This window comes from Rutilus rutilus (genome assembly GCF_951802725.1).
Source record: "Rutilus rutilus genome assembly, chromosome: 1".
In the NCBI taxonomy this organism is placed as follows: Eukaryota; Metazoa; Chordata; class Actinopteri; order Cypriniformes; family Leuciscidae; genus Rutilus; species Rutilus rutilus.
In genome coordinates this window covers 1,427,570-1,444,723 of record NC_140209.1, presented here as the reverse complement: position 1 = coordinate 1,444,723, position 17,154 = coordinate 1,427,570, and the positions used below count along the sequence as shown (strand labels likewise).

Below are 17,154 nucleotides of genomic sequence, written 5' to 3'. Positions count from 1 at the left end.
TCATCATCATCATCATCCACAACTCAACACTGTTAGATTCATTTGTTCTGGAGGATCGTTAACAACAAAATGGTAAGAAAGAAAAATCGTCTTTAAAAATCTATGTTTTAGTTATGAATAAGTCACTCAGTCAGAATGTTGTAAATCAGTTGTTTTTCTCAAAGTTTTCATCCCAGTTAAGTTCTCATGTCGCACCTGTAGCCGACCTATGGAGTTGTAAACAAACGTTGTGTTCAGTATATATAATAGTGCCATGTTGTCAGTTATATAATGTGGCACTGACTGAGCGCACGTGGCCTGTTCAGCAGCATCGCTGTCAATCAGGTGTCGCTGTCCGCGGTGCTGAAACACTTTCACTTATGACTGGCAAACTGTTGTCTTTGTTCGTCAATACAAACTTGTCAAAAAAAATGTGGCTTTTCTTTGTGTTTTACTTAACATATAAGTGACACATTATTACATATGCATTCATCAGATATTTTACGTTTTCTTTAACGGTTTTAATTTTAAAATGACTCGGTAGCAGATGAAGAATGAATGATGGAGCTCCGCTGTACTGAGAGTCTAGCCCCGCCCCTGCTCTCGCCCTGAAGTCTCTCCGGCTGCAGACTCAGACTCTAGTGCTGCTTTCAGCCAGACGACAGCAGGAAATAAGGAGGGAGCAAATAACACGCTGACAGATTCTGTTGCTTTTCGACTTGATTTACGCCTTGTTTTATGAGAATGTGTTAAAATGAAATTGTATAGATTAGCTCTGTGTTCTGCTTGTTAAGTGTAGCATCAGAGTTTCACCTTTTCAACACGTACAAGGTCGAGCTCATCGCATCGTTCACGAGGACTTCGATCAAGACTGCAACAAGGTTGGGATTGTCAATTGAGGGAGTCTATTAATGTACAGTTTTTGCATTATTAAGTAGTAATTGGAGTTGTGGGGATAATATTGTAGTGACGCATCGAAATAAAAATGCTTAACGAAACCGAAACTAAACACACAATGGGGCGAAAATGGAAACAAAAAAGAAAACATTTTAAATTAGACTTTGTTTGAAATAAAACACGGTAATACTTGTCCAAAATGTCACATTTGTTGTTTTACTAAAGATTGTAGCCTATTAACACCTTAATCTCTGCCTGTAAGCGTAATATCTGGCTCTTAAAATGGCGGATTACCCGCATTCAGACATCAACACAGTCAACGCCTAGAAATGAACCCAACTCACATTACACACATCCTCAACACGTCTTTCAAGTGCTTGCAATAAATAATTATACACTGTAAAAAGAGATGTGTTAAAATGACACATATTGTGTAGAATATTTAACACAATAGATGTCTCATTTAAACACACAGATTCTGTCTGGCAATAACATAGACTTTTAAAAAAATAAAGTGAAACAGGCAGATGTAAAAATATTAACCATTTGATCAGTAGTTGAGTACAGAAAGCATGTGCACATTAATAATAAGAAAAGTTTCCGGCACTAAAGCTTCAAATCACATATGAACGCGGAGCAGTTTCTCATGAAGCTCCTGGAGCGCATAATATTTCAGAGAAACACGCGTGATCAACGATAAACGAAGCCTCACTGCGCTCGGGTCTCAAGAGGTCCTCACTGCAGCCTCCTGCACGATGATGTAGCTGGAGCAGATCCATCCAAATGAGCCAATAAAGAAGGAACTCTTACCAGACTAAATATCTTTTAAAAAATGTTGTTGTTTTTTTTTTTTTTACCTCTGTTAAGATTTCATTTCTTGATGCTGTTATTATTTTTGCATATTATTTTTCCCTTGAATGTGTATGTTCAGTTGTTTACAGATCATATTGTATTGTAGCTTTAGGATTAAAATTACAGAGACAATTACTTGACTCATTTTTTCTTCCACTCAACAGCAAATATGACCTGAAAGAAATAAAATGGCTTAATTTTAAAATGTTCTATAATACAGACCCTTTCCAAAAATTAGAATATCACAGAAAAGTTGATTTATTTCCATAATTCCATTCAAAGCGTTAAACTTCCATAGATTATAGATTCAGGGCCCACAACTTAAAGGTGGTATCATTGATTTCAGGCCCAAATTTTTTTTTATCACATTCATCTAGTCTTTCCTAACGATCCGCTAGCTGCCGCCCCATAAGCATGCCGTCAAAAAACTCCGTCTCTGTAGGCAGCCTAGGCTCTGAGATCTGCACACAAAAACAATTGGTTTCACCAACCACTCAAAACCAAAACAAATAGTGTTCCAACCAATCACAGACAGGGGGAGGGTGTAGTGAGGTTTAGTGCTCGTGCACGGCTGCACGCGAAGTCAGAGCTGAAGAAGAAGCTGGCTCAAAACCCGAAAAAGTTATGGTATGAAGTGTCTATGTTTATTAAGGAAAATGTACTCTCTAATTTAGTTTTGCATTTTGAAAATGTAATTTTTGGATATTCAAAGTATGATAACAGTGTGATTATAAGGAGGGCTTTTGTAATTAATTTGTTAATTTTATTAGTCAAATTTCACATCCATAAGTGTAAGTTTTCTAATAAAAAGCCCCTTTTCTCAGTATTCCTTAAAGAATTCGAAAAGTACTTTTCTACTATTCATTCTAGTACTGATGGAAAAGCTATTAAGACGGTTAATTTGTGTACTGTCTTCAAAATCTGTGATTGATACAAAGGTCTTGTATTCTTGTGATTTATTATTAATTATTTTGATTATTTTTTATTTTTTTCTGTGTGTGTGTGTGTTTTCTTTGCTCCCCTGCCTCTAAAATTGTATGTTGTACTGTTTTGTTGTTTAAAAAAAAAGAAGAAAAAAAAAAGCATACATGTCACTTTAAGACCAGCGCATGATAACCCAGAGATCGGTACTGCGCATGTGTCTAAGGTGTCGCCAAAACACACCATCATCCAGTACTTATTGGATCTGATCCAGCTATGTCATCGTGCTACAGATCTCTCAGGTCTGCGCTCCTGGCTGCTGTATTGGATCTGATCCAGCTACCTCATCAGCTCCTGGCTGCTGTATTGGATCTGCCACAAGATGGCGCTGTCTGTAACACTCTTGATGCTTCTTTACCTGAAACAACCAGAGAAAAGCTTCAATGATTCAAGAGGCTTCACTTCTTCATTCCTAATTACCAGACCTGAACATTTACAACAGCAAGAGTTCCAACAGCAATCAGTTAGAATAAATGACTAGTTTTAAACACAGTAAAACTAAGTTACAGCATCATTTAGACACACACAGACATCAAAACAGCTCATGAATCTCAACAAAGGTGACAAAAGTCCATTCAGCTGCATCATTTATTCAGTTTTGTACTATGGTGGTACCCAGCATGCATTGCGACATGAAACTTTTGATTGTCACAACTGTTGATATTCATGTGCCTATTGTTGATGTCTGTGTGTGTGTTTAAGCTATGCAAGAGTTTTTATGCTCTGTATGATTTTAATATCCTCCAAAAATACATGAAATACATTCAAATATAAAATTAAAAGACAAAGGATGAGATCGGTGAATCTATGATGATGATGGCAACATCACAACAGCCAAAAACATCTGTTAAATCACAATATATTCCAAATATTACTCAGAATTCATTGTTTTTATGGTATATTGTTGTTTAAAAAAGAAAGAAAAAAGAAAAGGTATTACTGTCAGAATTTGGCTGGGTTTTTTTTACAGCAAGGTTTCACAGTGTGCATAATACTCTCTCACACACAGATAATTAAATATCCAGTTGTTTATATGCAAATATTGGAAGAAATAAAAACATGTATTCTGAATCAATGAATTATTCTGTGTTCAGCAGTTAAACTGTGGCGGTGGAGATATGGATGAACTCAAGGTGAGTTACAATCTTTGTTTATGAGCTTTTAAAAGACAATTAAATTATTATAAAGATATATAGCTCATGCATTTTTTTGCTTGTAAGTGGACACATAAAAAAGTACTAATTTAACAGTTTATTTTTTCATATATGTTAAGTCTGTATGACCATAACTGAGTATTTTAAACGGATGGTTCGGAGTAAAATCCACTTAGGGTCCTTTGCACCATGACCTCGAGCCAACCCCCCCCCCCCCATTTGATGAACATTGTGGGCACATTCGACAATTTTACTGATACATAGATGTGATAGATAAGTTATTAAGGGCAGTAACTTCTTTCTAAAGATTGAAGACTTTCTAAAGATCCCACCCGGTCGCAGAAACTCTCTCTGCAGTGAAGTCAGCGGTGCTTCAGCTCAAAGTCATGATCCCCCTCCTTCTTTCAAACGTGAGTTTGTACTACATTATGAAGCTTTCCAGCCACATTATTTTTGTTCAGCAACATCTAATGTAACAAATAATATAACAGTTATTCAAAAGTCATTTATATTGTTCTTTATTTATTATTATCATTGTTGAAAATGCTTATTATCAAATACAGGTGATGGAAATAAACCGGTGGGGAAACGGTAAGCTTTTCTTTATTAATCTCTGTTAGCCAGCTAAATAACAGCATCTTGTTGTCAACCTTAATGTCAACTTGCAACAACAGCACAAGATAAATAAATGTTAAATGTTCAGCACAAAACTGACCCTGTTCTGCACTTCAACTCTCACCCCTGCAAACGGCCCTATCTGATCTCCAAATGCCCTATCTGATCTCCAAACACCCTATCTGATCTCTCTCTCTGTAGATCAGGTCATGATGCCACCCTCATTGATCCAGGTCCCCCAAGACTTTACCAGCTGAACACGGAAAGAACACATATTGATGGGACTGATAAAAAGGTCAGACGATGGACATATGGACGAAGAGACAGAAACAAGCAGAACAAAGCCATACTGTTGGTGGGAGAAACCGGCGCTGGGAAAACCGCCATGATCAACACCATGGTGAACTACTTACTGGGAGTGAAGTTTGAGGATAAAGAGTTTCATCAAATCACAGAAGAAGAAAAACCAGAAGCTCAGTCCCAATCCCTGACATCTGAGATCACAGTTTTTGAGGTGTTTGTTGAAGAAAACCCAATATCTCTGACCATCATTGACACTCCAGGATACGGAGACTCTGAAGGATTCAGTAGAGAAAGAGAGATTACTGATGATCTGGGCAAGTTATTCTCAGATGAGGATTTTCACTATATTGATGCCGTGTGTTTCGTGATGAAGGCGTCTCAGAATCAACTCTCTGGAAAAGAGCGTTACATATTCCAGTCAGTTCTGTCTCTGTTTGGCAAAGATATAGAGGACAACATAGTGTTCATCATCACACACTCAGATGGAGGACCTCACACCGATGCTCTTAATGCCATTAACACAGCGCAGATCCCCTGCAGAAGAGATGAGAGGAACAAACCTGTTCACTTCTTATTCAACAACCAGCAGGAAGAACAAAGAGCACATGCTCACAGATCATCATGGGAAATGGGAGAGAAAAGCATGGAAAAGTTTTTGAAACTCCTGCTAGAAAACAACAGAAAACAAACTCTGATGGCAGTAGAGGTTCTGAAAGATAAAAAACAACTTGAAGCCCGTGTCTTTAATCTAAAGGGCCGTATCACTGAGAAAGAGTTAGAAATCAAAGCTGTAAAACAGAGTATTGAGGAATCTAAGAACCGTCAGGTTAGTGCGTACGAAACTGTCAAAGAAAAAGTACCGATTGAATACCAATGGCTATCAGGGAGCAATTACGCAACCTGCTGCCGTGTGTGTGAGGAAAACTGTCATGAGTATGGTTGCTGGTGGGTCCCTTTCAATCAGCTCTCACAGTGTGACGTCATGATGAATGGCTACTGCACTGTGTGTACAAGGAGATGCCATTACAGTGACCACACCAAAGAGGACAGGAAATATGTGATGAAGACAACGAAAGTTAATATGCCATTTGATAAACTTAAACAGGAGATTCAATCCACCGGTGACCAGGCTAAACCCAGATATGATGAAACAGAATATGAGGATATAACAAAAGTAGAAGAACACCTGAAGAGAGATCTGGAGAAGGTTAAAGAAGTAAAGTCCACCCTGCTGCATGAAGCTTATACGCTTATCATGATTCTGTCAGAGAACCTAATAACAACAGACTGGTATTTCACTGCTGAACATCTGGATTTTTTCATTCCCAGACTGGAGGAGGAGGGAAAAGATAACAGGGTGCAGGACCTGAAGGTTGTGAGGAGATCTTTAGAAGAGAGGGAAAACACAGCGGATTTGATGCAGGCACTGCGTTCTCTGCCTGATGGGGTAAACCCTGAGGGAGTGCTTACCAACCTTCTTTCCAGGACACCCCCATTTTAACATTCAAAATCCATAACGACCCTTGCAACACTTGCAGACAAATCTTATTTACTTACAAAATCAGTTGTTAATTTATAATAAATGCAACAACAGCAGAAACATTAAAATAATATAACTAACAACTATGGCCGAATTGGACTTACATTATAATATTATCTACTAACATGTACTACTTGGTATTGACCAACATGTTTTATAAAACGATAAACCTAATATTCCAGCCTTTAAATAATTTTTAAGAAACGGTATGGGTCAAAATTAATAAGTATTTTATCAGATCAATGAATAATTCTAGATACCTTTTTTATCTGAGTTGTTTCGATTTTTTAGAATGCACATAAGCTTATCTTTCAGCACATAACAGCGCATAAACATATAGTCTGACTTTCACAAACAATAAACGCAGACAGACTGAATGAAAATGTGAACCCAGTCTCTGTCAGAAGGTGGCGCTTGTGGAACAGCAGAAATACTGAAATACAGATGTTTCCCTGAAGCCAAAGCAGCGCTGAGCTTATAAACACTTTACACAAGGGAAGATGAGAAGAAAACGCCATCAAAACTTCTCTCAAGGCAGCCAGTTTCCTTCAGAGACACATTCACAGAATTCATTCATACTTTAATTCATATCATTCCCCTCAGCACTCGTCAGATTTGTAAAAGCTCCCTCATTTCTTTCCACCATTTTTTCAAACAAAACGAAATCTACGCAGCAAGCCTGTGTCTGGATCTAGTTTTCTCTTTTTATTTTATTTTTGTATAAGAGAAATTAATATTAAAAATGTATATTATTTTGCTTTAAGGGATTCATGATTTTTTCTGCTTATTTGTCAATTTCTGTGCATGTGTTTTGTTTGTTTCTTTAATATTATTTACCCAGAACAGTGCTGCGTTGTCTCTTTATGCGTGCATTAAAGATCAAAGAGTGACAAAGCCAATAATTATTCATTACTAAAGTGCACCCTAGTGAGGGAACGAAGAGATGGGTTTGACAATTTATTACATTTTGTATTTTTGTAAGTTTATTTCATTATTGCCTTATGGTATACGTGATTTCATATGTTTATTGAGTTATATATATATATATATATATATATATATATATATTTGTTCTGGAAAATATGCAGTTGTCCTGTGATGAGTATGCCTTTTGTAGGAGCACTTCTGTATTCTGTAGTCAACCACATGTAAAACCCCATATAAAGATCATTGTAACCATATATAAAGGAAGTGGTTTAGAAAGAAGAACACTGCAAAAGTTGTTGTAAAGTGGTTTATTGAGAAAAACATGCCACACTCAGGCCTGGTTTCACAGACAGGGCTTAGATTAATCAGGGATTAGGCCTTAGTTAAATTAGGGCATTTAAGTAGCTTTTATAAACATGCCTGAGAAAAAAACATTACTTGTGTGCATCTTGAGACTACATATTTTAAGGTATATTAGTGCAAGTTGATTTCAGTTCAAACAGTTCAAACATGCATTTTAGTCTGGGACTAGACTTAAGACATGTCTGTGAAACCGGGCATTAATGTTTTAAGCATTTATTAAGCTAATGGCTAGTAGAGTGAAACTGACCATGTATTAGAAAGAGCTTTGCTACACATTAAGAAACTAATGCACCGTTAGACGAGGCGCAGAAGAGGACACAGAGAAGAAGAGCCTGAAGAAGGAGAATGGAGAGACGAGAGGCTTTATATAGACAGATCTGAAGGGTTCAAGACTTTGGATGGGACACACTGTCTGTAAAGGACTGATGAATAAAGGAGGATTTCCTAAATGTTTGATGGACTCTAAAACTCTGTAATGAGAAGATCAGGGAGACGCTGACTCTCAAGGACGGCCTCTCCGGTGTTAGACGCCTTGCTGTCGCAACTCTTGCTGTCAAAGCTTGTACACGATTTGGTTTCGACTTACTTTTATTTTGGTTTCATGTACGTAAACTAGTTAACCTGTATTCAATAAAACTATATATAATTGAAATTAAGAAGCTGGCCTGCCATACGTCTCTGATTTGTAAGAAGCTTGAGCTGAACTGACCCCACGGAGAAGTCTTCTGTGATCTAAATATTGTAATATGGAAATTCAGATGCTTATGATTTAGGACAGATTGGACTTACTTTACCTAACCTGAGAATAATCACAATAAGGGTAAAGGTGTTTAGAAATACACACACCATATAAACATCTGAGACCCAGAATGCAGTAATGTGCTGCTGTCCCATTTATTAGTCTTCCCTTCTTTCTTCTGCACTATTGTGTGACCTGTACCCTAGTGTTGCAGTCAATGAAAGGACACTTTGTTGACTCTATGAGTGTCTCCTGGAAGTCTTATGGAAGAACCCTTGCAATCAGCAGCTACACAGTCTCTGGCTGTTGAATAAAGCAACAGCAGCACAACATCAGTGTTTCTCTGCTCATCTTCGACTGAAGCACAGGCTCCACTCTCCATTGCAATGGTGCAATGTTTTTATTTTGTTTTGTTTTGTTTTGTTTAAAGAGTGTGTTAGTAATGTGTGCCTGTAAGCGGGTCCACAACGTGTGTACACTCTGCTTATTACACACACACTCTGCTTATTACACACACACTCTGCTTATTACACACACACTCTGCTTATTACACACACAGGGATTCTTTAAATATCCAATCAATAAAATAAGTGAGGTTTCACTAATAAACTTATCAGTGTTTAACTTGTGTGTGTGTGTGTGTGTGTAATTACTAACTTATTATATGAAATACGTTTCCCTTTAAATCACAATTTAAGCAGTAATATTTACACTTTAGCGGGAAATAAAATGTCTTGGAATTACTTTTATCCAAAAACACTTTCACATTTAAACCAAAAAATACTCTTTTTCTTAATTAACTTAAAATATCAAAAACGTCAGTAACCACAACTGTTTTATAAAAGAGTATAACAGATTTACTTGAAAAAGTAGGTCAGAAATGAAACAAGTCTTGTCAAACTCACTTTTCAGATCACCAATGCATTCAGATTCACATTCAAAACATAAGGGCCCAAGAACATCAAATAGGCAAATAGCTGTCTTAATGTGAAATACCCTTCAAATGATCAGATGATGCAGGCCTGAATGTGGCTGGAATGTAGTATGGCTGCTTCACCACACAGGCCAAACACAAATGGTACCTTTGCTCAATGTGAATGGGACCTCACACACACAGGATCAGAGGCGTCAGCAGCAGAAGACAGGACGAGAGGTTCACGATGAAGAGAAGACTCACACGGCTGATGATCTTGGCAATGTCCACACTCGGTAACGCTATCCGGCTCCGTCAGGGTCTTTGCTCATCGTCGGCCTCACAGTTCCACACAGGCTTAACTAATCGAGGTCGCTGGCCGCTAGCTTGTTAGCAAAGTCCATGCAAATCACTAACCGCTAAACCATGAACATTACACAATATGCATTTCTCTCATTGAGAACAATCATAACTTCTGTTTTAACCTTAAATTATATTCATTAAACTATGAAATTATTTATTCAAACTTGTATATCGTATACAAATGATTATATTTCAACAGGGTTACAACGGCCAGATGGACAAATAGTGTGTTAAATAGTCAAATGTAAATGTAGCTCAAATGTGAGACGCAACTAAAGACGTGTTCCTCTTCAGCCAAACTCATTTCAATCATCAGTTTCCACACTTCCAGGAGAAACACACACACACACGGACACACACTGTAGATCAGGGGTGTCAAATTCAAACTCCTTAAGGGCCTTGCTGAGGGTTGTGAATAAAACCAGGGGCCGGTATTTAGAGGATTTTTAATTTATTAAAATATAAGTGTATAAGTAACTTTATAAAAAAAAAAAAACACTCAATTCATTAAACCACATTTATCAAAACAAAAAGGTTTTATTTTTTCATTTTGAGTTGTAACACATTTTTTAGGCTACATATTTCACAAAACATATTTGTGGCTTTTTTATCTTTCCCACAACAAGAAATGTGGTCTCTGACCAGGATAACAGCATAACACAGTAGCATAAAACAGTAGCCTACTTTAAAAACAATGTTAATCTAATACTTAGCAAAATAGTTAACAATACCGCATGGTAGATAGATATCATTTTGCTTGTTTTGGTAGCTCTTACTACGAAAAGAAACATGCTTAAAAACAACGATTTCAGACAAACTGTTTGATAAAGCAAAACATTCAACAAATGGTAGACAGATAAATGTAAATAGATAACAAATGAGATTGAACATTTTATTTTGGCTTATTTTAGAAGCTCTTACTTTCAAACGACAACTTGAACTTGAAGTCTTGAAAGGAAATATGCAAGCAAAAGGCTCTTTTTTTAACTCTTACCAGACACTCTGCATCTTTTCCTAGAAACCATCTCGTCTATTCTAGGGTTAATGTCCATTGCCATGGCCACTTTCATTACCGAGACCAGATGCTGGTCCGTGAGGCGCGATCTGTGGGATGTCTTTGTCAACTTCATTATGGAGAACATCTGCTCGCATGAGTAGGTGCTTCCGGACATAGACATAATACGTGCAGCGTGAAGGCGAAGCTGTGGCATTGATTCAGGGAGTAGAGGTGCAAACTCAGCTGCCCCAACTGACTCGACTCTTTAGATGAGTGTTACATTGCTGCCCCAACTGACTCGTACCGACTCTTTAGATGAGTGTTACATTGCGATTCGATGAGTTCCATTTGTAAGTGCTCAGGCGCAGTGGCAACATCTACTGCAAATGGATTCGCGAACAGGTCAAGGTTGAATTTCTGTCTTTCAAAATCAGCAAATCTTCGGCAGAATTCCACTTTCAGTGTGTTCAGTTTGTCGGCATACACTTCAGCCGGGAACGGGATGGTGACCGTGTCACTGACTGACTGACAAATAGGAAAGTGAGACAGGTTGCCTTGGCGCATCTGGCCCTCCCACAGACGCAGTTTCATTTGAAACGCCTTTACGGAGTCTCGCATTTCAGTGATCAGCTGCTTTCGACCCTGGAGTTTAACATTAAGAGTGTTGAGGTGCTCGGTTATGTCACAAGTCACTCAGCCATTTTTCATCCTCAAGCTCAGGGATGACCTTTTGTTTGCTTTCCATGAAACGAGCGATCTCAACGCGGGTATCATAAAATCTTCGCAAAACTTTACCCCGACTAAGCCAGCGGACTTCTGTGTAGTATGGCACATCCTCGTGCACAGAGTTTTCCTCCTCTAAAAGTGCTCTAAATTGCCTGTGATTCAATCCCTGTGAACGAATAAAATTGACTGTTTTGTTTACAACAGTCATTACATGCCCCATGCCCAACACCTTTCCACAGAGGGCCTCCTGGTGAATGATGCAGTGGTAGGCTGTGAGGTTTTCTCCCGTGTGCCTCATTTTTTCACGTACCAAACCGACCAAACCACGGACCTCCCCGCACATCGCAGGCGCACCATCAGTTGTCAGCGCAACAAGTTTATTCCACTGCAGTTCCATGTCGTTGACGCATTGCTCCACTTGTGAGAAGATGTCCTGTCCAGATGTTGTCCCGTGAATTGCTTTTAAATCCAAAAGTCCATCAGTAACGGAAAACCTATCATCTACCCCTCTAATGAATGTAGAGAGCTGGGCAGTGTCCGTTCTGTCTGCACTCTCATCTATAGCCAATGAGTATGCAGCAAAGTCCTTAGCTTTTTCTTTTAGCTGGATCTTTAAGTCGGAGCCCAGCTCATCCACGCGACTAGCCATGGTGTTTCGGGAAAGGCTGATGTTGGCAAAGGCTTGCTTTTTTTCCGGGCACACAACACCACATACCTTTTCGATACGGTTTTTAATAAATTCCCCCTCTGTGAACGGCCTGCATGCTTTTGCTATCTCCTCTGCAGTTATGAAGCTTGCCTTCACTGCTCCCTCACCTTGACTGTTCATGCGAGTAAACATGTTTTGCTGTAGCTGAAGTTTGTGTTTTAGTTCTTTGACTTCAAGCAGCCGCAGTTCCATGTCCATGCTTCCATATTTATCATGTTTAGTTTCGAAGTGCCTTCTTAGATTGTATTCTTTAAAAACCGCGAGTGACTCTTGACATATGAGACACATTGGCTTTTCTTTATATTCACAAAATAAATATTCGGTTTCCCATCTCTCTTGAAATTGTCTATATTCGCAGTCCACTTTTCTTTTTTTAGCCATTGTTCTGCTCTTTAAAGTCATATAGCTTTTACGTTGTTTACAGTTGTAGCCTAGCTACTACGGGGCTGTTGAATGATCGAATCTGATTGGCTGACGAACGAATGAATGAATCGTCATCAATGAAACGCACCGGCCAGTTATTTCAATGGTCCTAACAACCAACAACAGTAAAATAACCAAAACTCAGAGCGATATTTGAGCAAGCAAATAAATATAGTAAACAGTATGATAAAAAGGATAATAGGCCTACTTTTGCGTCCATTAATTTTCCCTTTTTTATGGAACCTAAAAATGCTATAATGTGAAAGTTTGAAACAGAAAACAGTGGTTTTCATCTTGCCACTTTCTTGGTAAATGTCACGGTTTTGGTCTGGTTTTGTTCTTTTCATGTTTGCTTCCTTGTCTGTCATGTGATCCCTTGTAGTCATGTGATCCTGCCATGTGTCTTGTCATGAGTTTATTGTCTGATTGTTTGATCATTGTTCACAGGTGTCCCTTGTTTTGTCATTAGTCTGTGTATTTAAGCCCTCATGTTTGCCATGTGTCTTTGTCAAGTATTGTTTCCTGTAGTCTGCTGTTGTGCGATGTTCATGTTCATGCTTTGGTTTTTGTTTTCATGCCACGCCATGGTTTTGTTTTTGTTACAATAAACTGCACTTGGGTTCTCATCTTTCAACTTGCCTCCAGTGGACCTTTATTACAGTAAAAGACAACATAAGGTTTCTTGGTTCGAGAAAACAAACAGTATTTATATCGTTTTTACTTTTTACCTCTTACACAACCACGTCCAAGTGATCTGCTTGCGCAGACTATAAGCCAGAACGTGCGCACACACCAGGAAGCGCGCGCGCCCTCAGATCACTTGGATGTGGTTGTGAAGGCTACAAGAGGTAAAAACGATACAAATACTGTTCATTTTCTCACACAAACCGCTCGTTTCGTGTCTTAGGCCATCAATGTGTACTTACGATGGGGAATTGTTTAATTTGGACTTCTCTGTGCATGCTCTTTGAGATAACGACCATAGACCTGCATTATATGACTGACAGACAAGAACGGTTTGACCTAAAAATATCAAAATTGAAACTACTGCGGAAACAAAGACACCTACATCTTGGATGCCCTTGAGGTAAGCTAAAACATACCAACATTTAATTTCAAAGTGAACTATCCATTTAAGAAATGCACCTACAGATTACATAATCCGATTCAGAAGGTATTTCATTGCTTTCGATTCGAATTTATTTGTTTAAAATTGGACATTTCAAGTTTATATAGGTAACGTTAGGTAGCCTATAGGTATTTTGTTTCAGTTCATTCTTGAGACGCTGCTCCAGTTCATGGAGATCATGCTTTATTTTATGTTTCGAAAGCACGTCGTTTTATTGTTATTGTGAATTTACACAAATCAAAGTATTTGCGAATGATGTATTATTTTCTGTATGACCAGAAGTTAAAGAGTATTTTAAATTGTTTCCATCGTTGATCCATCGCCCGCGCCTCTGCCATGCAGTGCGCGCTCCACACTCCGCACAAACCCTTGGATATGCGTCACAATTTTGTTTATTTGTGATAATTTTAGCCTATTATTGTATAACCTGTATTATTAATGACATTTTGACCAATTGCTTTGTTCCTTTTTGGGAAAAAGCATCTTCTAAATATGTAGCCTAATACATGGCTAATAGCCTAATATTGATAATTATTATTATTTGCATTTATAACTATAAATGAGTTCACTTAAGACAGTAATATGTTTATCATTAAATAATTTATGATAGGTTTATTTTTATATAACCTAACCTTTTACAGTTTTGGAAATATGTTTGTGTTTTATTTCTTTTTTTATACGTGAAGTCTTTTTTAATTCAAGAAAATGTTGAAAATCAAAATCTGGATTTATTTTTTTATTTTTTTATGGAACCTAAAAATGCTATGTGAGAGTTTGAAACAGAAAACAGTGGTTTTCATCTTGCCACTTTCTTGGTAAAAGACAACACATTTTTGCTCAAATTAATCAAAATGGATTTATTGCGTTTCATTCTCACTAGAACCGCTGCTGCCGAACACGGTTGAAGACCTCTCTCTCTCTCTCTCTCTCTCTCTCTCTCTCTCTCTCACTCTCTCACTCTCTCTCACTCTCTCTCTCTCTCTCTCTCTCTCTCTCTCTCTCTCCCTCTCTCTCCTCTCTCTCTCTCTCTCTCTCTCTCTCTCTCTCTCTCTCTCTCATTGTCACGGTTGATGAATTCGCTGACTCTTCCTCACGCTGTGGGTGTGGGCGTGGTCGGTCGCTATAGTAACTCTAATCTACTACTGTATTTTCAGTTGCCAGTTAAGGAGATATATAGACTTCATCTTATTAAAAAAATAGAAAAAAACTGCAGTAAAAAATAGCAATATTTTATTTATTAATAAAAGATTAATTTGATAAATGTACTGAAAGAATGAACGAGGTGTTTAAACACCACTTCCTCTTTAAAAAAGTGGGAGGAGACCGATAGAAACTCCGGGTTTACCGAAGAAAACCTGCTCCCGACCAGGTTAGGTTCACAGAGTAAGTCACCATGGTAACTGACTCTGAGTATAAGTTACCTCTCTTTCAGAAACGGGCTTGACTTACTCTGCTTTCTCAGGTTTAACATACCTCCCATTCTGAAACAGAAAACTCAGAGTTTCCCTCATTTCAGGGTTAACATACTCAGAGCTTTCACTTAACCTCCTTTCTGAAACAGGCCCCTGGTGGTGAGATTACGAAACACACACACACACACACACACACACACATGTGGTTTTGCTTTTTTCAGTCAACTCATTGTGGGTTTGCATCAAATGGTAAATGGACTGCATTTATATAGCGCTTTCACAGACCTATGGCCACCAAAGCGCTTTACATAGCCTCACATTCACCAGTTCACTCACTCACTCATACACCGACGGCGGTGTCAGCCATGTGCCATCCAGCTCGTCGGGAGCAGCTGGGGTTAGGTGTCTTGCTCATGGAGTCTTACTCCAGGTTCATGATGATGGTGGCTTTGATGTGTGTTTGCGCTCTGCTTTTCGTGTTTCTGTTTGGTCTGTTTCAAGTCCTGAAACACAGCAGTCGCAGTAACTCAGGTGAGACTACAGCACTAACAGAACATGTCTTTTTCTTCAAAACATCTTCTGTTCAAGTTCTGAAAGAGTCCCTGCATATTTCAATAAATCGATAATTAAATCGTTATGTTCTTGTCAGGTTCTGCTCATCACCGAAGGACAATATCAAACCCAGTTCAGGTGATGACAGCAAATCTCATTCATAATTAATAATGTTTGTTTTTTTAACATCAGTTTTATTTTAGAATTGAGACACTATTGTTGTACACATCATGGCCATATTCCAGGATGACAATATCAAAATTCATCTCTGGATGGAAATAACTGTTGTGATGTTTTTGGTCAGGATCTTGTATTGTCAATGCAAGAGTCCAGCTCTCTGTAAAGTCTCCTCCAGCACATCCTAAAGACTTTCAGTGAGTTTAAACTCTGGACTCAGAGGAGCAGATTCATGTGTGAAAATGATTCTTCCTGCTCCTCCAAACCATTCCTTCACAATCTGAGCCTGATGAATCTTGACACTGTGATCCTGGAATATGGCCATTATGTGTCTTCCTGCATGATTAAGTAATGAAAACCACACACTCCATCAGTTAGGGTTAGAAGAACTGTTGCCAAACATATAAAATGCTAGAAACAAAATAATCACTGTGATAATGATCCAATCATAGACTCTTAAGAAGGCAGTATATATTATATATTAGCTGTTTTCTGCTTATAATTTATAAGTTATATTTATTTATTTTATATAGGATGACTACCAGAGAATAAGGCTTCCAGCAAAGCTCAATGTGATAAAGAGGAATTTTACAGACCCATAAACCTGGATTACACAAACACAGAAGCGGTCGACACAGACTCCTACTACACAGATGTTGTTTCAGCACAAACACAAGATCAGATCTACACAGAACTGAACGCCAGTAGACGGAGTCACGTGTATCAGAGTTTAACAGCGGATTCTGCTCATCTATCACACTATTGATCACTGAATGCTCATCAACAGCCTCATCAAAACCCTAGATTCCTCTGACAGCTACGATAATCCAACCTCTGTCAGCATCACACGTTTTTGTGTTGTTTTCACTAAATAAAATATTAAGTTCACTGAATTAATTGATACAGCCTTTTGTTAAAGGTACAATATGTAGTTTTTTGCCACTAGGAGTCGCTAACCTCTTCAAAACAATAACAAAGGCGTAGATTGATGACGCAGTGAATGAGAGTGGAACTTGTCATCATGCCGATGGATCTAATAATGTTTATGGGGAAATAATGTTCATGTGAATACATTGATGTTTGTTAACATGACAGTGGTTTGAAGTAGGGCTCAATTGCTAATGAGAGACAGATATCGGGACCATGTCTATGTTCCCACAGCCCTATGTTCCCACAGCCTTATGTTCCCACAGCCTTATGTTCCCACAGCCTTATGTATCCCCATTTCTCCCAATTTGGTAGTCACTTACACTAACCCTAACCCTAACATACCTAAACCTACCCCTCACAGGAGGGAGACTTGTCTGGGATGTAATTGGGCTATCCCTGTACCAGCATAAGCACTAAAACCTACCCTTCATAGGGGACTAGGGCTTTATTAGTTAACATACCTAAACCTACCC

General features: G+C 38.3%; 2 protein-coding genes across 3 annotated transcripts in view; both read left to right on the top strand.

Annotated features, from left to right (window-relative positions):
• Positions 1–17,154, top strand: part of LOC311301705 (uncharacterized protein) — a 571,741-nt gene that overhangs the window by 367,195 nt on the left and 187,392 nt on the right. The gene's annotated exons all lie outside the window — the stretch shown is intronic.
• On the top strand, positions 582–8,289 carry LOC311301558 (uncharacterized protein). Of its 2 annotated transcripts, none has more exons than XM_084426790.1 (5): positions 582–860; positions 3,804–3,842; positions 4,171–4,273; positions 4,427–4,454; positions 4,680–8,289. In XM_084426790.1, the coding sequence occupies exons 2-5, from the start codon at positions 3,828–3,830 to the stop codon at positions 6,280–6,282; spliced, it is 1,749 nt and encodes a 582-aa protein (XP_084282916.1). In that variant the 5' UTR covers positions 582–860; positions 3,804–3,827; the 3' UTR covers positions 6,283–8,289. The 2 variants fall into 2 exon arrangements, with proteins under 2 accessions (XP_084282916.1, XP_084282917.1); XM_084426791.1 differs by having other exon boundaries at positions 618–860; positions 3,807–3,842.